We start from the raw sequence: 26,131 nt of genomic DNA, 5'->3' as shown, positions 1-26,131 counted from the left end.
ATGGAAAAGTGATGGGAGTGATGGGGAAAAAAAAGTGGTTATTACCGTTATTTTTGAATATTGATTAAAAAAATTTTTATTAAATCTGAGTTACGTAAATATGTAACACATATTTAATTTAGATTTGTGTAATGTTAATCTTACTAAAATATTAAATTTTTATAAAAATCTTAATTTAGACTAATTCCAAAAATTGGCACATATGACTAAACCTATTCTAAAATATATCATATATCATTGTTACTTTTCTTGACTTGATGGGCAAGTTTTATCCCTGGCGCAGCACGGCAGGTTTTTTCTAATATAGAGATAAAAAAATTAAATTACAAGAATTGGGACTTATTATTTATGATTATTCTTTTTTATATCCTTGTCTTAACATCCTCAATAATTCAAAAATAACCTCCATCACTTCACATTTTTTACGCAACTCCTTTTTGTTCTCTGAACCTTCTTTCAAATCAGATCAACAAATCAGATATTTAATGGATTTCTATTCATGCAAAAAATTATGTCTGAGAAATACCATTCCATAATTGTAATTATGATCCCAAAAAGATATTCATATTCTTTACTGAAAGCATCATCTGCATTTCATTTTTTTCTTATTATTATATAAATTTTGTAGATGAAAATCAGTTAGTGGAATGTGATTTAAACTTAAACAACAACACTAAAGTAAAATATTTTGAGCAAATTTGATGGTAATAAATTAATGTTGTTTTTTCTCCGTGATGTAAATTAAGCTTTGATTGCGTAATTCACACAACTCAAATTTTTCTTACCAACAACTTTGAATTGTGGATTTTTTTCTTGTAAGATTTCTGATAATACGAATTCATTACCAAATATATTAAATATATTTTCACAATGAATCGCCTTGTCAACATCCTCATATTTTATAACCTAGATCATATGATATCCTTAAACAGTGTAGCAAAGTTTCATCTTTATCACCGATACTGTAATTTTCTTTTCAAAGCAATAATAATACTATCACACATTAGTTATACATAAATCAAGTTAATAAATAGTAAAAATAAACTTGCTTTGTGCAAATTGTAATATGTCTGCTATTTGATCATCATCTATCTCATACTTGTACTACATCTCATTCAAGTCTTTTTTAGTCTTGTAAAAAGAGAATGATCTTGGCCTTTTTTCCTTAATATTCTTAGTGAATTTTACTAGCCTTTTTGCCAGTCCTAATTTCAATTTCTTTTCCATGGTCAAGCTAATAAAGTCCAGTTCATTAACCTCTTATTTTCTAAGATTTTTATAGCACTCATTAAGTCCTAAGTTTTTTTGTTTCTGCAAAAATTTTATAGGCTTGATTGGGCAAACTGTGTCATATTTTTAATTTTCCCGCTAACATGACTCTCATTTCCAGTTATAGTAGAGGGTATACATGTAGCCAAAACCTTCATAAAGCTGGACAAGGTTTCAGCCTTTCAGTAATTTAATTATAATAAATTATTAAAAACTATCCAGAAATCCATCTGAAACTTCAAAGACTTATATTATAGTTTTGGCTGAATGTAGAGATTAATTTTTATCATTTTTTAACTTAATTTTGATTTAAAGATGTGGCCAAAAATCACGTGAAAAGGTTTTGGCTACAAGTATAGTAGAAGATAAACAGGTGTAATAGTTTTATTTGGCTCAGATAAAAAATGCTTTACGTTTTAGAATATTGATGTAAAAATTTATTTGCAAGAAAAATACACGATCAAATGATCAATGATCAGTTGATCACTACTCTGGATCGAGTTAGTATCTGATCTAATATTCAATCTTTAAAGACGGTTATAAAATCAGTTTCTGTTTCTTTTTCTGCCTAAACAAACATTTCTACTAGTTCATCTAAAGTAAGTTCTATACTTTGAACGTTCATTTCTGATTGTTATGTTTTTGATCAAAAATCTGGTAACCAATCCTAAAATATGACCAATTCAGTACTAATCGTGATAAATTTCAACTTTAACCAATCAGTCCATTTGTTTTTGTCACGTTTGTTATTTTTAAAAAAGTGATAAAAAAAAACTACTTTTTTTTTATAAAAATCAGAATACTGATCGAGTTATACAATTTTTTTAACCAATAGGTCTGATTATTCAGATTTTTTGATCAAAAATCTATTAACCAATCCTATTATGTGATTAAAATCAAAATTGAGTACTTTAATTGGTTTATTGAATGGTTAAACCTTGGTTACCTTATTTTTTGTATAATAAAATATTTTTCTTTTTTAAAAATGACAAATAAGTTATATCATAAAAGTATATTAAACTTTTTGAGGGTACATATTAAAACTTCATTAGACACCAGACATGTTAAAAAAGTGATCAAAATGATATCACAATTTTGTTTTTCAGAAAGTTCAGATCATTGATCAGGTCACGCAATTCTATCAGCCAATAATTATTAATTCAAAATCTGATCAAAATCCCAAATGATCAGAATTGAATAGGCCTAATATTATTCAACTAAAACCCGATCAAAAATCTGAACAATTAGAAATAAACTGGTCATGAATTATTAATAAAATTCATTTGATATGGTCGTTACCAAATCTATACTAAGTTGTTAATGTAAATTGCACTTGCATTATTACCAAAACTTTATTCTATCATATATTATAATAACTATAAAGTGTGATCATCATTACCAAAAATTTATACAGGTTGTAACTATAAAATTTTATACTAGGTTATTTTACTTTCATCGTATTAACAATACTTGTAACATGTAACTTTAACTTCTGCTCCTTCTCAAAGTTAGACAGTTCCATTACATGAACTTTTGCTTCACGTTCTCTTAATAAAAGTTCACATTTTTTTAAAACTAGTTCTCTTTCTTGATATTCAAGTTCATTGAAATTTAAGTTTAAATTTTCTTTATTGTTATTATCATCACAATTATCATCAAAATCAGAAATTGTGACAATTGTTTTGATTTTCTTGTTAGAATTTGCACATCTACATTTTACAGTTGATTTTATAACATTCGATTTTTTAACCTGTGTATTAGCAAATATATAAAAAAATTAATAAAATAAATCATAATTAAATAAAGTCATAATTTTTAATTACCTTTACATTTGTTAAACTGAACATTGCAAGCTATAGGTCTTTTATCTTACCCTCTATTGGGTATATTGTATGTTTTATGAATATTTAACTAAAATCATATTAAGTTACCTCTAAAATAAGGTCCATTTCATAAATATTAATATTATTTATAGTTGTATTATACAGATATACTATTATTCATATTACTTATTGATTATTGTAGTACATATATTAATGTTCTGGACGAAACCAAAACCTATTTGCAGGCGAAACCTCCGAAACTTGACGAAACTAGTTTCACCATTGGTTAAAAATCCAAAACTGCCAAAACTTCTGAAATGTGATGAAACTTCCATAACTTCCATAACCTCTGAAACCTAAAAAAGGAAAATGATCATCCTATCTAACATGCAGAAACTGCGGAAACCGCAGCTTTAAATTTTGATGCAAACTAGAATATCAAGAGTTTTTGCCAGATGATGATTTACTATAACGTGAAGAAATTAAAAAATGAAAAATTTAGGTGGTAGGTCTAAGTCACTTGTATGGAGAACTTACGCTAAACAGGGTGAACAAGAATCAGACAGTCACTATGAGGCCACTTGTATGCACATGCAAAACAAGAATTGTCATATTATAGTATAAGAAAAACAAATGAGGAAATTCGTAATATTTTAGTTTGAATCCAGGTGACAATCTAATTGAAGTTATTGATGATGATTATGAAAGTGATGATATAGAAGCAAGAATATTTGATGAGGAGAATGATTTGATGATTAGCAGAGAGTTAAATTTGGACGCAAATGCAGATTTGGACAAAATTATTGAAGATAGCGACAATATAGGAGAAGGAAAATATACAAGATATAGTTATATCAGAAAATGAAAGTAGTATAGAATGGGACCCTGATATAGAAGCTGATAAAATAATTGATGATATGTAAAGTTTGTTTGCTAATAATAACAAAGAATTCAATAAACAAACAATAAATTTTAAACTTCAATTTACTTTATTTTTTATTTTACATTTAATCACAATAAATAAGTTTCGGAAATTCTGGATATAAGTAATTTAAAAATAAATGTTTCAGAAATTACGGAGGTTTGGGCATGTTACGGAAGTTTGGGCATAATTTCAGAAGTTTACCCTAAAAGACGAAACATTTCGCCAATTGTAAAATAGTTTAGCCCGGAACATTAACATATATATGCAATAATTGCAATATACTAATATACACAATAGTAGGTTTCTTAGCTAAATATGACAAACAAAAAATTGCACAATTACACATTAATATGCAGTATATACAGTATGACTTCCCTGAAAAAATATTACGAAATGGCCAGCATTACACCCTAAGATTTCTAAGTAAAATTCTAGTGATGTTTAAGGGACGTGAAAATAATTTTTTTCACTATTAAAAATTTTCTAAAGTCCCCATGAAAAAATGAAAACAGTAGGATGTGACGCAAGTAACATTTTATGCAGGTCACGTGGGGTGAAAAATCTTGGGGTGATGCTAAATTTAAAATAAGATGATGTTACAATGATATTATATACTGTATATTCCTAATTAAGCAATATAGTTATATGTAAAGGATCCTAAAGGAATCATCTTACTACACCACCCCTGTAATGTTTTTGTCACATCATCATGTTGATCTGTTTATGTTTTTTATTATGTTTCTAAGGGACTTAGTTTTTTTTTACTGGCCTGATCTCTATTTGTCACTGCATTATATATCACCTGTACTATCACATTTAAAGTATTATTTATATTGTGACAGGTGATGTGGCAAGATGATCCTATGTAAAGTTACACAAATTTTTTAAAAAGTCAGATGATAAGAGGAATTAAAAATTTCAAAAATTAAATGACATCATTTGGAATATTAATCATTATTTTTACAATACTAAATAAATTTGAGATTGTTCAAGTTTTAAAAACATGATATAAAATCAGGTATATACTTCGCAAACTTTATTGATTGCATTGTATTCAGTAAGGAAATATATATTCGATTTGTTTTAAATTTTTTTTTTCAGAATCAAACTTTTCCTAGAGCCGTTTTTTATTTTTCAGAATCAAACTTTTCCTAGAGCTGTTTTGTATTTTTCAGAATCAACTTTTTCTAGAGCTGTTTTTTATTTTTCAGAATCAAACTTTTCCTAGAGCTGTTTTTTATTTAAACACTTTTTATTAAACCCCTTTCAAAAGTTACGTGTCATTACTAGATAATGGATTTTTTTTAGTGACGCTAACTGAAAACTGGAGCTGTAATGAAGTGTGTAAATTTTATAGAAGTAAATATGATTTCAAAAACCTAGGAGATGTTCTTTATAAAATTAAAGAAGATCTTATAAAAATGAATAATGCAAAATCTTATCACCCTAATTTACACAGTAAAGCAGCCATTATTCTTAAGGATTAGAATGTAAGTATCAAGGTTATTGAGTTGAGAAAGTATTGTACAGTACAATCTGCAAAAGGGTGCTTCTTTACTTTCAAGTTTTTTGAAATTTCCTGTTTAAAATCTGCCAGTTCTGAAGGAGGAACCAGTTATGTACCTTTTTTAAACCTTTTTTAAACAGTCAAACAACCTGTCTGTTAGATACTTAGTTGCTGGATTGCTGTGATGGTCTACTTCTATCTTAGATTGAGTGTAAACATTTTTGGTTATAATTTATGAATTGCTTACTAACATGTGCCTCTTTTTATTCCACTTATTTAGAATTGAATACGAAATGCTAAAAGGATCGATAGATGTAAGAAAAATGAATGATAATTGTGAAACAACATGATAAAAATTCAATAATTGATAATGATATTAATAAAGAGCGAGCTTTAGATCCAGTAGTTAAATGTACCAATGAATTAAAATCTGAGTTTCGCACTCAAGTTCTTAAACTTTATTATTATCCTGATAAAGATGACTGGAATTTCCAATTTAATACAATTAATAATGCAAAAAAAATTCTCAAAATGGAATAGTATTTAAATAAAGCACATCAAGTTCTGATTTCATAAATGATTATAATCATTTATTTAAAAAATATTATTTTATAGGATTGGTTTCAAATAGGTTAGTAGTTTTTCCTTCTACTATTCACTTTTTTTAGTATTTAGTGGTTCAAGTATAATGAAATTTGCTAAAAATCTGCAGAGATTTAAAAATTAAAATTATATAATTATATAGTACAAATAGATGTTGTGTAAATTTGATAAAGTATTTTTTTGTGCACAATCACAAATTTATATAAATTTACAAGCGTAGAAAAGAATGAATCTAGTTAATAAAATTAATTTAGGTTAAAGAATATTAAATAATTATATTAATATAATACATTATTTTGAATGATTAATTAAATAAGAGAATAATAAAATTTTCTCAATGTCCATAGGTACAAGGCAGTTGAGATATATATAGAGAATAATCTTGCCACTGGATCTAAAGCCGCCTGCATAAATTATGGCGTAAAAATAGTTAAAACAAGATGCACAGTGATTATTAATAACTAATAACTGGCATTACATTTATCACTTACATGAAACAATTACGTGAATATGAGTTTCTTCATTCCAGTAATCTCCTATAACCCTTAATGCAAGTAATTCATCATTTTCTTGAAGAGTAAGATTCTGGAACTCGACTTCTTTATCACATGGGATAGGTATTTCTCACAGTTTTAAACTGGTGACATCAACGTTTCCAAAGGCTCTTGGGTGTTTATCTCTAATTATATCCTTGAACATGGCCACTGTTTCTTATTTGTTGATTTTAACGGAGAACATATGTGTAGAAGGTAGTGTTTGGAATCATGTAACAGTTATTCGAATAACTCGAGTATATTCGAGTATTCGAATAAGCATAGTGGTTATTTGAGTATTCATTTAACCAGATATAGTATAGTTAAAATTCTAATTGGGCATTAAATCCTTAAATTTAACTGAGTTAAAATCATAATTCAGGCTAAAAATTATGTAAATCATTACTATAAAAGGAAATTTAACTTATTCGAATATTATTCAAATACACTTTATAAATTTAAATGAATACTCGAGTATATTCGAATATATCCGATTCCAAACACTAGTAGAAGGCCTCCCTTTAAGGATGCAATTTAAAGTTACAGTGTTTTCCGTTCCATGTATTGGCAATCCCATACAAATTTTTGAATCTCTAAGGAGGTCAACGGTGCTAAACTGCTCTCTTTTTTTAAATAGTCCTGACTTTAATAGGACTTTCTGGCTTATGTTGTAGTAAAAAATTTTCTGGAAACACCTTAAGGGTTAACTTAATAACCGTGGATAAGGAAAAGCACAAAAATGGGAAAATGATTGTTCTTCAGATCCTTTTCTATTTAAGTAAACCACTACCAATGATAGTGGTGTACAGTGTACAAAAAAAAGATTAGCTATAAAATTACCTGATAATTTTGTTTCAACCGTCCAAAATTTTATATTTGTTGATCTTGCTCTCACTTTTCATCATATTGTAATATGTTCTACCCGTATTTAACCTATATGTTTCCATACAAGTACTACAAGAGAAGTCTTAAACTCTCTAGGAGGCTCCTTCGCTAAGCGCAAAGGACTTTTTTATATTAAATTATTATAGTAAGAAAACTCAGGAGAATATTTCTAGCTCCGTTAATATCACAAATGGAATAACCTTCACACTTAAAAGTCTTTGATCCACCTAGTTTGTCATTAACTAATCCATAGGAGCCACATGTTTTACTCGTATAATACTCAGAATATAACTTTACAGTGAGGATATTCTCTTACTTTGTGAAGTAAATATTGACAAAACGATAATGACTCCATGTGCACATGGCTCTGGATAGTTTAGACTGAATACTGCGGAGACCTGGATCTGAAATTCAGGGAGAAGTACTATCCTGTGATTACTACATAACCACTTTGCAAGTTTCCTATGCAATCGTCTAATAAGTTTCATATTCTTTCTGAATGCGAAGCATACATTGTTTCAATTTATACCAAAAATATTTATATTCATTACCATGAAGAGTGGTCCTTCTTACTTTGTATTTTATCGTAAGCATGACATAGATGATAAATTCTTCCAATGTCTCCATTACCTCATGATGCAGTATAACCATCTGGTGAGTAACAAGTCATAAAAGTCCTAACACCTGGATCAAGTGAAATTAACCTAGTTCTTCTTTGTTCCTCATTTACTATGAATGGACCTTGATTTTCGGTTTGTAATTCAAGCGGTCTTGGAATACAGAGATAGAATTCGCTCAACCTATTCATTACTAAGTGACTGTCATAACCCAGAGTATGGGAAATTGGCCTAGAAGATTTTACCTTCCACAGAAAAGAGTACTCATTTTTTTAGACCTCAATGCTTTGATTCTATAGTAATAGATTGCTGTCTGTCTTTTTTAGAGCGATACCTCATGGTAAACCTCTTAATACCAGAAGCAAATGTTGAGCTATACGCCTTGATTAAATCATCCATAACCTGATTACGAATATCATAAGGACTTCCAATACCCATTTTAAGTCAGGTGTATTATTAAACGCATTGACATTAAGAAATTATTTACGTAAGTCTTTTTTGTTCTTTTGATGTTCTCTTTTGTAATGCCATGGAGACACTTGTATGTCCAACGAGAAGCGCCTATCCATTTGCGTAACTTTTCTCGTTCATCTTTTTAGGATATACACGATCTTGAGTTCATCATCACTTAATTTAACGATTTTGTTTAGCCTCAAATAATAATCTACCTCTTTATAACAATTTATAACAAGTCAACTACTCAATTTTCAAAAATTTACCAAATCTACAAGAATGAGATATATGATATTATGAAATACAAACAAGTGAATTTATTATTATAAATTTCTTATTTATTTTTTTATTTAAATTTAATTGAATTAAATAAAATATAGTACATATTAAAGAACAAGTTAATACCTTTTAATTCTAATGAATGTTCGGATTGTATTATTAATTTAACTCAAGTTTAATGAGTATCTATTATGTCTAATATGATTATTACGATGAGATTTTCAGAAATATAATATCATATTTATTCTATAGTAGTCTTTATTGAACTGTACTGTATATTATATAAAGTTAATATTCAATGCATTTCTTTCCAAAGTATATTTTAATATTATAGTTATTATAGTTATTTTTATTTAATTTAATAATTTGGATTCCTACAATTTTTTTTTAAAGAAAAAGAATTATAAAATTGATTCTTTAATTAATTTAATGTCGGTTATTTTTATTTAGACTATTAAAGTTTCAATAATTACTAAGTTGTTTAATAAATAATTGAATCACTCAAACTATTTATAAAAGGCGATGTTTCAACATCATTTGTTACTCAAATTCTAATGTATTTTAAAAAGTAGTATGGTTAAAATACGTGTAGAACGAATAATTCATTATAACCGATACTATTGATCATATAATCAGGTTTTCAGAGGTAAACTTTTGAATAAGTTTAAATATTTACATGAAGTTTGAAAAAAATTAGGCATTACTTTTATATAATAATTAAAATTTCTAAGAATTTAACTTTATTACCCTATAACAAAAGTTTAATTAATTTGTATATCATTTTAGTAAGTACTGTCGGTCAGACCTCGATATGCTGATATTCGATATACCGATATATTAAAAATTCGATATAACGATAAAATTTTCAAAGATTTTCATATAGGTCGCAGGTCCAAAAGGTATTATTTGTGCAACAGTTTGGCAAAGACAAACTGTAGTAAAATCATAGCACCTTGCGCAGCTTTAAAAATGCTTTCAGCGAGCTACTCCGCCACGGTTAATATTTGAATAAAGTAATAAAGTTATTAAGTATAAGTTTCCAAAAAAAAATTTTGCTTATATAAAAGAAAGTAATATGAAAGTTTCCAATAATGTTTGTTAAAAACAAGATGAACTGGAAATTTCTGATGGTAAGTTCTTAATTAATTAGTTTGCTTTAAAAAAAAATCTTATTTATTTTACCAATTTGTTTTTAGATGGATCATTTCATATCGGCTGATTGGAAAAATCAAGCCAATTAATATTTAAGCTCAGTTGATGGGTTCATTATATAACTGATGGGTTACTTATTGTCATTAGCGTATAAAATTATGGGAGGCTTTTCTGATCAGCCGATATGTAACAATGTTTTTTTTATATTTTAAATTATTATCATTTATTTATTTCTTTATTATTTTATCTTGGATTATATAAACACTAAGACTAAATAGAATAGTAAGTGTTTTACAAAATTCTTAGTTTGTAATTTAAATAATTTTAATTAATAATTGTGGTTATGTTATCGATTATCAAATTACAGTAAAAAATTAAAATTGGTGAAATGATTATCGGTGTCGGACAGTGAAATGAAATGATTTTCGGGGAGATGATTTTCAGTAAAATAGCCCTGTCGGTGAAATTAAATGATTTTCGGCGAGATGATTTTCGATGAAATAACCCTGTCGGTGAAATGAAATGATTTTCGGTGAAATGATTGTCGGTAAGTTGAAATGATTTTCAGTGAAATAGTATATTTAACTTAAGTGTGACCTTGTAAATCCCAATTCATTCGTAGTACTAAATTTATAAATTTTTACAAATAAATAAAATTCTATGGAAAAAATCATTCATCGGAATGGTAACTCATTTGATCTGCAAAAATCAATTTCCGATTAAATAAGAAAATTCTCGCAGATAATTTGTAACAACATTAGTTTTTTACTAATATGTAATTAATTTTAAAGTGTTTCACAAGCAGGGATTCGAATCTTTTTAAGATTTTTCATAGACGGTCAACCTGACGTTAAATAAAGTTTCTGATTTTTTTAGCGAAATGATCAGTTACAATTCCTATTCAAAAATAATAATGTCCTCATTGTAAAATCAATATTTTTCTTATTAATACGTCGCAAAAATCGTTTAAGTTGATCTACGTGTCAGTCGTGTCATACAGTATATTTATTTGGCATAATTTTAGGGGGTCATATAGGTAATGTTACATAAATCGTAATATATATTCAAACAAATCACTTTTCGGACAATTAAATATTTTTCTTAAAATGTGAAAATTTTTAAAATATTTCGCAAAAAATTAATGTTTATTAATATACTTAATAATATTTTGCAATATTTAATGAATTATTATTAATGTTATTTAGTAATTAGAAGTTTTTTGCTTTATATTAAATAAAAATGTATTTTTTTTCATACAAAAGGTATATTTTTTCCTTTTATTTTTAATATACTTATATCAGTGAAATTAACTCACTATCGGTAAGTTGAAATGTCGATGAAATAATTATCAGTGAAATAGACTGAACCCTATAACAATCAATTTAATAAAATGAAAATAAACATGATGCTACTATATTGTTATCTCAATTAACGTAATTTTATGGAAAAAAAAAGATAGTTTGGGCTTCTATATTTTTTTCATCGGAATTTGATCTGCAAAATCAATTACCGAATAATTAATTTTTCGAATGAAAATCTCAGCCTTTTGTAGTTATTATAATACAAGAGTTCATGTTTAGAGGGGAGTTGGGTTAATGTAAATGCTAATGCAAGATTTAGTAAATACTACTTTTTTAATAAAAAAAACGTTGAACCCGGTGTTTTTCATTAAAAAAAATAAATAATGTCAAATTTGACGTTTTTTCATTAAAAAAAAAATAATAATAAATAATGTCAAATCTGACGTTTTTTCATTAAAAGAAACAAAAAAACGTTTTTTTAATAAAAGTTTGACGTTTTTCCATTAAAAAAGAATGAGAAATGTCAGGTTTGACGTTTTTTCATTAAAAAAAAAAAATAATAAATGCCAAACGTGACATTTTTTCATTAAAAGAAATAAAAAAATATTATATATATATTAGTAAAATAATAGTATATTATAATTTAGGGTAAATAAGTTATTTTTAGATATTTTATTAATAATTTTATTTAATAATAAATTAAGGTAATAACATATATAATATTAGTTTAATATAAGATTTTACCTTCCTACTTCCATACAAAATGAGTATCAACTAATTAAAATATAATAATTAAATAACTTGATATGTGTAATGTAAGATATATATATATATATAGCAATAAAAATTAATAATTAAAATATCAATGGAAGTTTAATTATTAATAATTAAATTTAATATTATATAAATCTAAATTATAATATATTAAAAAAAAGTATTTAAATTTTTTCATATGAATAATTAGATGTCATTTCTACAGATCTCCATAAAATACGTCGAAAACCAATTACTAATATAACAAATCCTTTTAATTTATTAGGATTTGATTTAGTTATTTTAATTCTTTTATCAAATATTCCTGAACTGTAATAATCAATTGATTTTCCCTTTGAAATAATATTCATATATGATTTCAATTGATTAACTCCATTATTTAATACTTCTTCTATAGTTATTTGTTTATTTTCATTATGCTCTTTTGACCAATATTCATATGATCTTTTTAGTAGAATTTTTTCATCTTCTTTTTCAATAATTTTATCCAAATTTTCCAAATCATTTGTATTAGACTTTTTTTTTGATTTTAATTAATCCAATCAATGAAATGTATTTTAATTCTAAACTAATATTATTATTTCCTATTCCTTTTAAAACAAAAATATCTGAATATCCAAATCGACCAAATCCTTTTAATTTTGTACTATCCATTACTAATGATAATTCAGGAATACGATATTTTAATGGTAAAAGGTTTTCAACAATTGCCTGAAGAACAGGTTCATCTGCAGAAGACAATGATATTTGTGATCTTGTTGACAAAAATGTTTTTAAAAGTTCAATAAAAGGTATAATATTATCTGTAACAAGGTTTTCGTATGCTGAAGCAATAAGAAGAGCATCATTTACAACTTGTTTGTATACTAATCTATCTTTGTTTTGTTCCAAAATTCGAATTTGCTTTGTTACAAGTTCTAATATAAATAATTATATGAAGAGTTAATAAATAATAAATAAAAAAAAAATAATGATAAAGATATTATAATTTACCAGAAGATGAATCAGTATCAGTATCATTATCTAGTACTCTTTTTAATTTTTCTTTTTGTTTAACTTGAAAAATAATTTTTTCAGTCCAAATCTTATTAAAAGCTGATTCCAATTCTTCTCCTAAAGTATGCATTTCACTTCCTATATCATTATATTTATAACAATTACGAAATATAAGACGAATATCTTTTTCAAATTCTTCAATATTTGCATATTGATTATTTTCTAATTTTGAAATTATGGTAAATAAGTCTATTGGATTTTTTATAATCTTTTCATCATATTTGTAAAATGGATGAATATTAGATTTAATATCAAGTTCTTGAAGGATATCATAACAAAAGTTAATAAGTTGAGAATTTTTAGAATGATCTTTGGTAAAAATGGAATAATTTTTAGTAGAAATGGAATTATCTTTAATAGGAATTTTAATGTTCTTTTTTTGATGAGATGAATTAGAAATAGAATGATTTTTAATATTATTTTTATCAGAAATCTCAATAACATTTTGTAAATCAGTAGAAATGAAATGATCTTTAATAGGAATTTCAATATTCTTTTTTACATTATCTTTATCTGAAAGCTCAATAACATTTTGTAAATAAGATGAATCAGCAGGTAATAGATTTTCTTTTTCATTATATTTCTTAGAAGTTTTTCTATATTCCTTGATAATTTCTTGCCAAAATATTTTTAATGTTTTTGTATAACGTGATCATTCTGAAATTACCTATATATTATAAGAAACAGATGTTAGTAGTGTGTTAAAATTTTTATTTAGTAATATAAGAAGGTACATAGCCAATTCCTCCTCCAGAATTAGCAGACTTATATTAACAACAAAAGTTAGGACACCTGAATCGAGAAACTTGGAGTGGCTACCAAGGTTGTCAAACCCAGTAAATTCCCTAAGTTAAGCATGCTTTAACTTAGGGGTTACCCTTAACTTTGCAAAATAAAAAAAAAACACACCTTATCTTTTAAATCTGGCAAATCTTTTCCTTCATCCAAAAAACGAACAGCCCAAAGATTATCAAGGTTTTTCCAATTGCCTAAAAAAGTTTTAGTAGTAGCAATTGAAGTAATAATAATATCACAGTGACCTTTTAAGAATCCTAAATATGATCTTGTTGTCCTATTATTATCTGTTAAATAAGAGATAAGGGCTGGAAAGATTTAAGATTGAAATAAAGTTTTGATTAATTATTAATATTAAAAGTTAAAATACAGTTCACAAGATTTACCATTTTGACCAATGTAATTTTCAAGCATGCTCATGTTTGAAATTGATTGATAATTAAGAGTTAAAAAATTGAGTTTAAAAAATTGAGAGTTTAAGAGTTTTATAAATTGAGAGTTTATAATTGAAATTGATGTCTTAAATAAAAAATATCCCTTGTATATAGTGTGACTCAAGCTGACACATTGAGATATCAAAGTGAAAAAAAATTAACACTACATTTATAATTCTTTATTATATTGACAAAGACCAACAAGAACTGAATCATTTTGCCAAATATGGCATGATATAATTTTTGATTAAAATCATATCATTAGAAATTAGACATATTTTGATTAGCAAATGACTCAACTTTCATCAGTCTGAGGCATTTGACATATACGCGTTTAAAGATGAAACATGTTGAAATATATTGTGCACGATACATGCACAGTAGGTGTTACGAATAATATGTATATTTTATGATGTAATTTAAGTGTATTAACATATCAATTTTGTTAGGGGATTGTATTCAAAAATTCTTAGATTTATTGACTGCGAGGTCGATGATCAGATTTTGACATAGTATTAATCATTATTAGTTATGGGACGCGTTTAATTTACTATGTTTTCATTTTTTTTAAAATAAAATAAATAATTATTACTATAGTAAATATAGTATATACGTAATAACATATCTTCAAATTTTCTTTCTACTACCCATATCACATACAAAACATATAAACTTAGATCAGTTTTCAATTTTAATTTTTTTTATTTTTGACGTAAGGATGTTAGTCAAGACATTGTTTTAATGTTCTTTTCCTTTCTAGGATTTCTCTTTACTACAAAGTGGATTTTTTAGACCTTAGAATTTGAATTAATATATTATTTCGAAGAATAAGAAAAAGTCTATTGTTGAGAACTTGATTTTTTTTCTAGAAGATTACATACAGGTGGGATTATATTTCATATTTTTTTATTATTTTGTTCTCTACTTTCCTTTATTTTCTTTTTAAATTTAGATTAATGGGATATGATATATTCAAAGTTTATTTCAACATAAAACTTTACCGGCAAATATATCACATGAAAGATAAGGATAAGATTATATGGTAGTGGCTGGATATTTTAAGTATTGAAGTTTTTTCACTATTTGCAAATTTATTCTAAATGTTTAATAATTGGATAAATATGCATGCTTATTTTATATCATTAATTAAATAAATATGCTTTTTTATTAGTTGGAAAAATACGTTATCTTTAATTGTTAATCAAATAAATACGCTATTTTTTTTAAAAAAAATAAATAAATGCGTACTCGTATACCGTTGTGGGTGTCGTAGATTTATGTAATTTTTCACACATCTATTTATTTTGCAAGGCTAAAAAATGTAAAGGATCTTTTTCTAAAAGAAAGGGTTCAAATTTTGGAAACTTTATTAGAAGATATTATTTTACATGTTTATAGAGAAGGTTAAAATGCAAAACTAAACACTTAAAAAGTATAATGAAATAAACAGACAAAACAATAAATTACAGAATTTAATGTTTTCCTTAGTTTAAACATTTTATTTTAATTTCAGAAAACGTGGAATATCTGGAATATTGTAGTATGACGTTAAAAAAATGATTTTGGGCGAATTATGTATATTGACATTTTTTACACTCACATGTTGTCCATGTATCTTGGCTTTAAAGTATGTCACCGTGAAATAACAAGAAATCACGTGAGTTGAAATTATTGTGGCGGTGTACTTTATATTACGGTAATTCAAGAAATTTTGTCAAGAGAAATTTGCTGAAACTTTCAATACAAGAGCTCTTTAATTTCATTTAAATACAATTAGAATGAAAACAACAATTATAGCCGCAGATGTTTTACCTGGATATGAATATCATGTTTATATGTTTCTAATCGTGGTTAAGTCCTAAATATTGTTATCTGAGAGCTATGAAAAAGGAAGCCCAATATTAAAAATGGTATAGGATAAATCAAATTTCCGAAGTATTTATTATCATTTATTTAAGACAATGCCTTTGATACGAAGTTAACATGACGTAATCCGCTTAAAGACGCTAATTTTATGATAGTGATTATTCATCCTTTTAAACTGATAAGTAAGTGCCTTTATAATGGTAGCTTCTTATTAATAACTTACACTTATACTTAAGTCTTGAAATAATTTTAATAATTAAATTTAAAAAAAATATATTTTACGATTTTAATAATTGCTAACCTTGGAGATTATTACTTCAGAAGTCAGTTTATCAGATTAATCATAATATTAAAATTGAAACTTTTTTTTATTGTTAAAGAAAGGGTTCATATTAATGATTATTACGTAAAAAAAGAATATTTCAAGGAAAAATTAAGAATAAAATAAATGATTACTTTAAAACAGTATTAACATCGAACGACAAAATGAATTTTTCTCTTCTAGCGATTAGATTTGTGTTATGGTATATACAGTATATAATTTTAATTCTTAAATTAATAATTTTAAATCTTATAATCTTATAAGAAACATTTAACCCAATTTTTATTAATTTAACGAAAATATGTAATCAATATCAAACAAACTACAATCCTTTTTTGATAATTTGATATATTTTGCAAGAATCAGTTGACATTTTTTTCCACTGATAATAATATTAATAGTGTTGAATTCAATGATGCATATTAATACATATAACTAGTTAGTCAATAATTCCATATTCTATTTGTGGACTAATATAGTCAATCCATCATTTTTTGGCATTTTGTATAGCAATGTTATAGTATGATTAAATATAATAATTAAAAAACTAACGTCCAGATATTTTTGTAAAATCTTGCAAATCATTTAATTCATTCCGGACAGCTATAAATCATAACAATAGGTCGTATGTTAATATCATATTAAAATCAATACTATTCAAGTCATAATATCGAATGTTCAATAAAGTTTTTGTATTACTATATGTTAATAACGCGTATGTTTCGGATATTTATTATCCGGAATACTAAATTCACAACAACAGTAGGTACGAAAATAAATAAAACTGTGTCATAGCTGGCGGATAAAAACCGTTATCCGGATAAATTAAAAAAAAATTATCCGGTTTCTATTCGAATAAATCCGGATAGGATATATATAAATTTATTTATTTATTTATTCATTTTTTTGATGAATTTTACGATAATAAATAAATACGTAGTATTAGCTTAACTAAATTAAGACATTTATTTAAATAAATCAGTAACGTATATAATATGTAAAAATAAAATTTTAAATTCGCCCGGAACTATAAATTTTGTCTAAATCGAATTTGCAATTGCATAAATGAACATAATATTATTTTCGTATGGCTGAATTTTTGGAATGCCAATCAATCGACGCACCTGACACACCTCGTTTGCCATAGATCTAGGCCTTTCCTTTTTTGGTATAAATACATATATAGATCACTGGCTAAATATATGTCGCTCCTATCACTCACCAAAAAACTTAAAAACTTATTAAAATTATATTCTTAATAAAATAATTGTAAAATCAAAAAAGATAAATTGCTCTTGATCCACCGAAAAATGTTAAAATCAAATCTGCTGCGCCACGAACAATGTGCTGTGTGGATCTGGAAAAAAAATTATCCGGGTTCACCTAATTGCCGATCATTTGGAATAGATCGTTATGAAATCGGGCTATATATGGAAAATTTTATTGTAAATTATCCTTTTACGGTTTTATTGAACGCCACCATGCCATTTTAGTCTAAAACTTTTTTTTTAACAAATATTATTATAAAAAAACCGTATAAGATACTGCAGAATTAATTTAATTGTATAAATTAAGTAAATTTCATAGCTCAATACAGTAAGGCTTGTTAAAAAATGTTGGTAAAAAAGAATATTATCAAATTTATTGGTAAATATATGGATATATTTGAACCAAAATATGGAGTTTTTAAGACGTCAGATTATAACTTAAATTTGGAAGAAAGAAGATCAAAATATGAAAAATACAAATTTATTTTATGCAAAACATGTAGTAATGATATTTATATAGAGGATTGTTATTGTACATCTTGCTATGATAAAGAAACTGATCTTGTTAAAAAAGGCCATATGAAATTTGGACCAAAATTTGAATTTTTTGAGACATTAGATTATAACTTAGATTTAGAAGAAAGAAGAAAAAAGTATATGAATTATAATAATATTTTATGTAAATAAAGAATGTCATAATAATATTTATATGATGAAGGAATGTTTATATTGTACATCTTGTTATAATAAAGAAACTGATGTTATTAAAATAGCTTATATGAAATTTGGACCAAAATTTTGAATTTTTAAGACATCAGATTATAACTTAGATTTAGAAGAAAGAAGAAAAATGTACATGAATTATGATAATATTTTATGTGAAGAATGTAGTAATGAAATTAATATGCAGCAAAAGTGGAATTACAATAATAAAAAAATTAATTTTATTGAAATTGCTTATATGAAGAAATATGAATATGAAAATGAAAAATATAGTAATGAAATTGATGAGTGGAATTATTATTGTATATATTGTTATGATAAAGAAACTGATATTATTAAAAAAGGTCATATAAAATTTGGATCAAATTTTAGAATTTTAGATTGTAACTTAAATCTGGAAGAAAGAAGAATAAAATACATGAATTTAGATGGCATTTTGTGTGAAAAATGTAATCAAGAAATTAATAACCATTACTATTATTGTATGTCTTGTCATTATAAAGAAACTGATATTATTAAAAAAAGTCATATGGAATCAAATTTTGGAATTTTAGACTGTTACTTAAATCTGAAAGAAAGAAAAGCAAAATATGAAAAATATAATCTCATCTTATGTGAAAAATGTAATAATGAAATTTTTAAGTGGAATTATTATTGTACACCTTGTTATAATAAAGAAACTAATGTTATTGAAAAAGGCCATATAAAATTTGGATCAAATTTTGGAATTTTAGATTATAACTTAAATCTGAAAAAAAGAAGAATAAAATATATGAATTTTGATGGCATTTTGTGTGGAAAATGTAACAAAGAAATTGATAATCAGTGTTATTATTGTACAGCTTGTTATAATAAAGAAACTGATCTTATTAAAAAAGGTCTTATGAAATTTGAATCAAATTTGGAAATTTTTAAGAAATCAGATTATAACTTAAATTTGGAAGAAAGAAGAGCAAAGTACATGAATTATGATGGTATATTATGTGAAATATGCTATAACCAAATTAGTAAGTGGAATTACTATTGTATACATTGTTACAATAAAGAAACTGCTGATGCTATTAAAAAAGGTCATATGAAATTTGGATCAAATTTTGAAATTTTTAATACATTCGATTATAATTTAAATTTAAAAGAAAGAAGAGTAAAGTATATGAATTATGATGGTATTTTATGTGAAAAATGTAATAATGATATTTATAAGTGGGATTATTATTGTACACTTTGTTATAATAAAGAAACTGATGTTATTAAAAAAGAACATATGAAATTTGGATTAAATTTTGCAATTTTAGATTGTAACTTAAATCTGAAAGAAAGAAGAGCAAAATATATGGATTATGATGGTATTTTATGTGAAATATGCTATAATCAAATTAGTAAGTTGAATTATTATTGTATACATTGTTACAATAAAGAAACTGATGCTATTAAAAAAGGTCATATGAAATTTGGATCAAATTTTGAAATTTTTAATACATTCGATTATAATTTAAATTTAAAAGAAAGAATGAGAAAGTATATGAATTATGATTGTATTTTATGTGAAAAATGTAGTAATGAAATTGATAAGCAATATTATAATTGTAATAATTGTTACAATAATCAAATGATAATTAATAAATGCAAAGTATGTTTTATAGGAAATAATGATAATTGTTGTTCATTTTATGAATTTAAGCAATATTTGGAAAACTTTAGTAAATGGATTAATGAAAATAATGTATTTAAAACATCAAAAGTTGGAATTTCAGATTATGATTTAGATGAAGATGATAGACGAGTAAAATACAAGAACTTCGATTATATTTTATGTAAGAAGTGTGATAGAAAGTATCATTATAATTATTGTTATGAGTGTTTTGATGAAAAAATAAGAGAATTTTCCCCTAAATTACAAGATTATGAAAATTTTTATTTCAAAGTATACAAAAAAGAAACGAACGAATTAAGAGAATTAAAAGAATTACAATCTATTTTAATAGATTACAAAAATATTTATTTTAAATTAAATAGTAATTTAGGAATATTTAAACAAATTATACAAAAATTTGAAAACACAAAATATTATGTACTAGATAAGAAAATTCTTATAGATAATATAAGATATAATGGAGTACATAATTGTTGGCGTAAACTTCGTTCTTACTGCTGTAATTGTTATGATAGAGAAATTGATATTATTGAAAAAAAACGTATGGAATTTGGAAAATGTAAAGAATGTCTTAAGATACATGAGGATTTGGATGGTTGTTTATCCTGCAATCCTAAACATTTTCAAAGAGATTTTGATAAGTGGACCAGTAGAAATGAGGTTATTGATAAGTTGATACAAGATAATCAACTTTCGGTTAGAAGATACGGATTATTAGAATGGATTCCATATGATAAATTTATAAATATTAATTACATTGCTGAAGGAGGGTTTGCAAAAGTATATTCAGCTTTATGGATAGATGGACAAATTAGAAAGTGGAGTCAATTATCTAATAGTTGGAGAAGAAATGGATCAACAACAATCGCTTTAAAAGTATTGAATAATTCAGAAAATATAAGTGAAGATTATCTAAATGAGGTATGTAGAAAATAATTTAAAAATCAATCACATTACCTTTATATACGAAATTCATATATTTTTAAATATTTATAGATAAGATTTCTTAACGAAGTTAGTGGTTATATGTGTATAATTAAATGTTTTGGAATTTCTCAAGATCCTATTTCTAACAATTATGCATTAGTATTACAATATATGGAAAATGGCGATTTACGAAAATATCTTGAACGAACTGCTAATATAATTAAATGGGATCAAAGATTAAATAAGATATATGATATTTGTCTTGCACTTAATAATATTCATGTTCACAAGTTAATTCATAAAGATCTTCATCCGGGAAATATTTTTATCGATCCTACATTTGCATATATTGGAGATTTTGGATTATGTATGCCAGCAAATGAAATTTTATCAAATTTTATCAAAAAAAATATTTATGGAGTAATACCATATATGGCACCTGAAATATTACGTGGGAAACCACATACATTAGCATCTGATGTATATTCATTAGGTGTGATCATAAATGAAATAATTACAGTAATTCCTCCATTCAATAATCAACCACATGATCATTTTCTCGCACTGGATATTTGTCGAGGTTTACGCCCAAATATTAGAGAAGAAACTCCAACTTCTTTAAAAGAATTAATTAAAAAATGTTGGGATGCAAATCCAGAAAACCGACCAGCTTCCAAAGAAATGTTATACGTATTATCAAATAAACTTAGCGAATATAAAAATATGCCACTAAAATTATCATATAATCTTAATGAATCAAATGAACTACAATCACATCCTTTAGCTACTTATATGAGTCGGCCTCTCAATTTTCAAAATCTACCAGAACCTATTAATTGCACAGATCAACAAGAATTTATTTCATCGAGATATACTAAGAGAATACGAACAGGTAAAATTGTTTTATTATATATTACTCTTATCCGATTATTAGTAAAATAAAGTTAAATAAAAAATTTATATATTATAGGGCAAGTTAACACTATATATTCTGATGAATGTTTGGATTGTATTATCATGGATAAAGATTGAACTCTGATCTTATAACATCATTAGTATTTATTCTAGTCTTTAAAATATTATTCAATTGAACTTGTATATGATATAGAAATTTTAATATTCATACTATATATATAGTAGTATAATACACATTTTTTGCTATTTTTATAAATTAAAATATAATAAATTGTCGCTTTACTTTGTTAAATGCTCTCGGGATATGATTTTCCAGATTTTTACAAAAGTGTACCATATAATATGGTGGTTAAATTCACTATATATATAATTTTTTTTTTAAAAAAAAATGATAGCAGATAGAATTATAAGAAATTAATTTTTGCTTTTGGAGAAAATATAAATAAATGAATCATTTGAACTCGGACAGAATATATATATTCTTTATGCGAGATTTTGATTCGTATGTTTGTTATGTAATTAAATGATACTAACATAAGTATTATTTAAAATAAACATAACGTCAATAGCCGGACAAACTATATAGTTTGTCACTGCATGTCACGCCCTACCTGTTTTCTTATTGAGTCACGACTTTTTTGATAAGAGAAACCCTATTTGTCACCTATTATTTATTTATTTCTTAATCTTAATGTCGGCTAAACTTTTCCTTTTCGGGATAGAACTGGTTTTATACATCCAATAAAATATTTCTCGTGTAAAGATCTTTATGAATTAACTCGTGAACATGAATATTATCAAATGCAAGACAAATATCATATTATTCTATTCAGTATTTGATCACATGTATTAAATTAGCAATTCATTTTCCATATATTGAGGTTCTAATTAATTTAATAAAATTTAACAAATATATTCTAGAGTAATGTCATATATAGCACTTGAAATATTATGTGGAGAAAAATACTAATATATAGTGTATTAATTTCAACCGAACAATAAAAATGCAATTTTATGAAGCACATCCTGAAGCTATTTATAAAATCGACTTCTTGTTTCACAAAATTTGGGTTCATATTTAACCCAGAACCTGTAAATTGTCCAAGTCGACAACAAATTTATATTTTAAAGATCTATTGTACAACAAAAAAGTGAATTATTTAAAGCCCATATGCATATTATTTGATTAAAATGGTAACTAAATATATTTTTTTAAAAAAAATTGTATATACAGTATCTCACATTCTGAAGAAGACAAATGTTTTTGCCGCTATGGTTAAATAATACTAATCAACTTAGACTGTATTTATCTTTTCTTTGGGGACATACCTTGAATTAGAAGTTGAACGAATGATTGGGAATTCCCGCAGTAAAGATTTATCATGTGATTTATTTTTAATATCCGTATAATGACGTAGTAAAAGATTAATAATAATAATGACCCAAATTTTTAATATTTGAGTAATTTGAAATTTGATCTTATTATACTTTATTACTACTATCTTAATTTTGAGTTGATCGCGCCAAAAACATCGTAGTTAAAAACAATGAAACTTCAACGTTTCTTTAATATTAAAATGTTCTTTTCAAAATATAAACCTATTTCTTCGATAAAATAAAATCCAATTTATAATTATCGATCAACTGAACTGAATATACTGTACATAATTGGGATATAAAAAGTATACTGATCAGTAGTATACTGTAGTTAATCTTTATTTATATAGTGTCATGTGCTAGTGCCTTTATTGAATAACTGTATATGAAGAGAAAAGACAATTATTATTCGATTTCAAAAATTCGCACAGAACTGACAGAAGCTTCCGCTGTTGTGTTTTTTTATAAATGATCGAAAATCAACGAGAAAAATAGATTATGAAATTAAGTATAATTTTTAATGAGATTAAAGAAGCTATGGCGTTTCATACATAATCTTAAGATTATGGCTATATTACAATTTCTATAATTTAAGTTCTGAATTATTTTGATATATAACAGTAAAGATGAATTAATTATACTACTAATGATATCATATAGGAAAAATAAAAATAGTACCCACTTTTCACTTTATATGATTAATTACGGTATAATAATCTTGAATATGAAAATTTTCTATAAAATATATTAGAATTAAAATTTAAAATCATAATAGAACAATTACCCGTACAATAAGTCTCACATAAAATACATTCATTTTCAAATCTAGAAGAAGATAGGATTGTAAGTCATATTTTCATATTTAATATAATTGGATTTAATATCTAACCTTCAATAAAATTTAGAATTTTTTATTTATTTAGAATACAAAAACATGAACAAATTGAACATGGTCCTATTATATTATTATTTGTTAAAAAATTGAATTTATATATTTATATAACTGATAACAATTTGATTTTCTTTTATATTAAAAAGGGTTTAGCACAAAAATATATGTTTTGTAGAAAATGGTTGAAGACATATTTTGTAAGAAAATATATTTCATCAACTTGTTATTTGTATTTTATTAGTTGATAAAGTTAAAAATCTTAGAGAAAATGTTCAAATTTGAAAATATGAAATAAACAGACAAAACAGTATTTAATACTTCTTTAGCTTAAACATTCAATTTTAATCTAAAATTTTTTACTTTATTTATTTCCGGTATTTCTTTTTTCATTTCTTATTTTTAGATCTATTTTCAATTTTAAAAAAAGGATTTGGTTTTAGCGCTTACTGTATTTGTCCCAGTATCGTCCCACATGTTGTGAATAAGTTGTCCCTACGTCACCGTAAATAAGAAATCACGTGAGGTGAAAATTTTTGGTATATCTTAAGAAAATTTGCTGAAGCTTTCAAATACAGTAGTTCTTTAATTTTATTTAAGCACAATCAGAATAAAAATAATAATTATAGTCAACGATGTTTTGTTTGGATATGAATTTCACATATTTAATCGGTGATTATGATTTTTCAAAACATATCAAAGTCAAATTAATCTACTGAAACGCCAGTATTAAAAATGGTTTAGCACCTGTTAAATATCTCTAAAAAGGACAATTCAATTTCTGAAGTATTTACAAATTTATTATAATACATTGACTATAGAATAACTAGAGAATTAAGACAATAAAGTTATCATGACGTAATTCTCTAATTTCAAGATAATGAGGAAATACTCTTTTACACTTCATAAGTAAGTGCTTTTATAATGGTAGCTTATTAATAACTTATTACATTTAAGTTTTGAATAAATTAAATTTCGTAATCACCAAATATGGAAATAATCTTTTGTCATTTTAGATCCACGTTATCCTTGACAAGCATTTTTGTTCAGTGAATGTAAAGTAGTTATAATGATTATATATGTTTTGATGATGATTTAATCCCTCGATCAAAGACCCATGACACTTAAAAATTGCCCATAAAAATTAATTTGGAATTCGTCCATATTCAAATTTTTAAAATATGAAGAAGCGAGAATATCTTTGCGAATTACGATTTAATACGTACACTTCGTAGACTCAAATTTAAATTTTAAAAAAATACTGTTTTTGATTTAGAAGGAGTTTCCTCAAATTAATCGTGATACTCTTTATAAAATTTATATTTCAAAAACTTAAACCATGTTAAGTAAAAAAATTTATGGCTAATAGAAAATTAATGTATTACATGTCCTATAAAAAATTTTTCAGAAAAATGATCACGTGTCTGAGTTTCTTAACTATCATTTATCGGAGTTTTTTCCAGAATTGGGATGATATTGTTTAGATGATTATTACTGTACTTAAAAAGGAATATTTTAAGAAAAAAATTAAGATTAAACATAGTAAAAGATTACTTGGAAATTATTGAACGATAAAATGATAAAATGCGGTACTTTAGAAATTTTTCTATTATTGTCACTTATTTTTAAAATTAACGGCTAATCATATTATTAATAGTAATATTTAACTCATTTTTTCTAATTTAACGTAAATATGTAATCAACATTCAATTATGATTCTTTTTGAGATAATATAATATTGTACTTTGTAAGAATCAATCTTTTTATATTGTTATGAAAAATCT

General features: G+C 25.1%; 5 protein-coding genes across 5 annotated transcripts; 2 read left to right on the top strand and 3 right to left on the bottom strand.

Annotated features, from left to right (window-relative positions):
* Positions 1-2,710: 2,710 nt before the first annotated feature.
* OCT59_004201 (uncharacterized protein) lies at positions 2,711-3,116 on the bottom strand (the record flags this gene model as incomplete). Its single annotated transcript, XM_025325275.2, has 2 exons — positions 2,711-3,019; positions 3,093-3,116. 2 exons carry the CDS (start codon positions 3,114-3,116, stop codon positions 2,711-2,713), a joined length of 333 nt encoding a protein of 110 aa, XP_025181867.2.
* A 5,060-nt stretch (positions 3,117-8,176) lies between these two features.
* Positions 8,177-8,600, bottom strand: OCT59_004200 (uncharacterized protein; the record flags this gene model as incomplete). The annotated part of the gene is made up of 2 exons (XM_066148134.1): positions 8,177-8,393; positions 8,497-8,600. 2 exons carry the CDS (start codon positions 8,598-8,600, stop codon positions 8,177-8,179), a joined length of 321 nt encoding a protein of 106 aa, XP_065996762.1.
* Positions 8,601-12,285: 3,685 nt separating this feature from the next.
* On the bottom strand, positions 12,286-14,392 carry OCT59_004199 (uncharacterized protein; the record flags this gene model as incomplete). The annotated part of the gene is made up of 5 exons (XM_066148133.1): positions 12,286-12,636; positions 12,722-13,038; positions 13,115-13,781; positions 14,087-14,280; positions 14,359-14,392. 5 exons carry the CDS (start codon positions 14,390-14,392, stop codon positions 12,286-12,288), a joined length of 1,563 nt encoding a protein of 520 aa, XP_065996761.1.
* Positions 14,393-18,712: 4,320 nt separating this feature from the next.
* OCT59_004198 (uncharacterized protein) lies at positions 18,713-21,175 on the top strand (the record flags this gene model as incomplete). Its single annotated transcript, XM_066148132.1, has 1 exon — positions 18,713-21,175. The coding sequence occupies one exon, from the start codon at positions 18,713-18,715 to the stop codon at positions 21,173-21,175; it is 2,463 nt and encodes an 820-aa protein (XP_065996760.1).
* Positions 21,176-21,889: 714 nt separating this feature from the next.
* OCT59_004197 (uncharacterized protein) lies at positions 21,890-22,198 on the top strand (the record flags this gene model as incomplete). The annotated part of the gene is made up of 2 exons (XM_066148131.1): positions 21,890-22,058; positions 22,137-22,198. The coding sequence occupies 2 exons, from the start codon at positions 21,890-21,892 to the stop codon at positions 22,196-22,198; spliced, it is 231 nt and encodes a 76-aa protein (XP_065996759.1).
* Positions 22,199-26,131: the final 3,933 nt, after the last annotated feature.

Source organism: Rhizophagus irregularis, chromosome 12 (genome assembly GCF_026210795.1).
Source record: "Rhizophagus irregularis chromosome 12, complete sequence".
Lineage (NCBI taxonomy): Eukaryota > Fungi > Glomeromycota > Glomeromycetes > Glomerales > Glomeraceae > Rhizophagus > Rhizophagus irregularis.
This window is presented reverse-complemented; position numbering and strand designations above follow the sequence as displayed.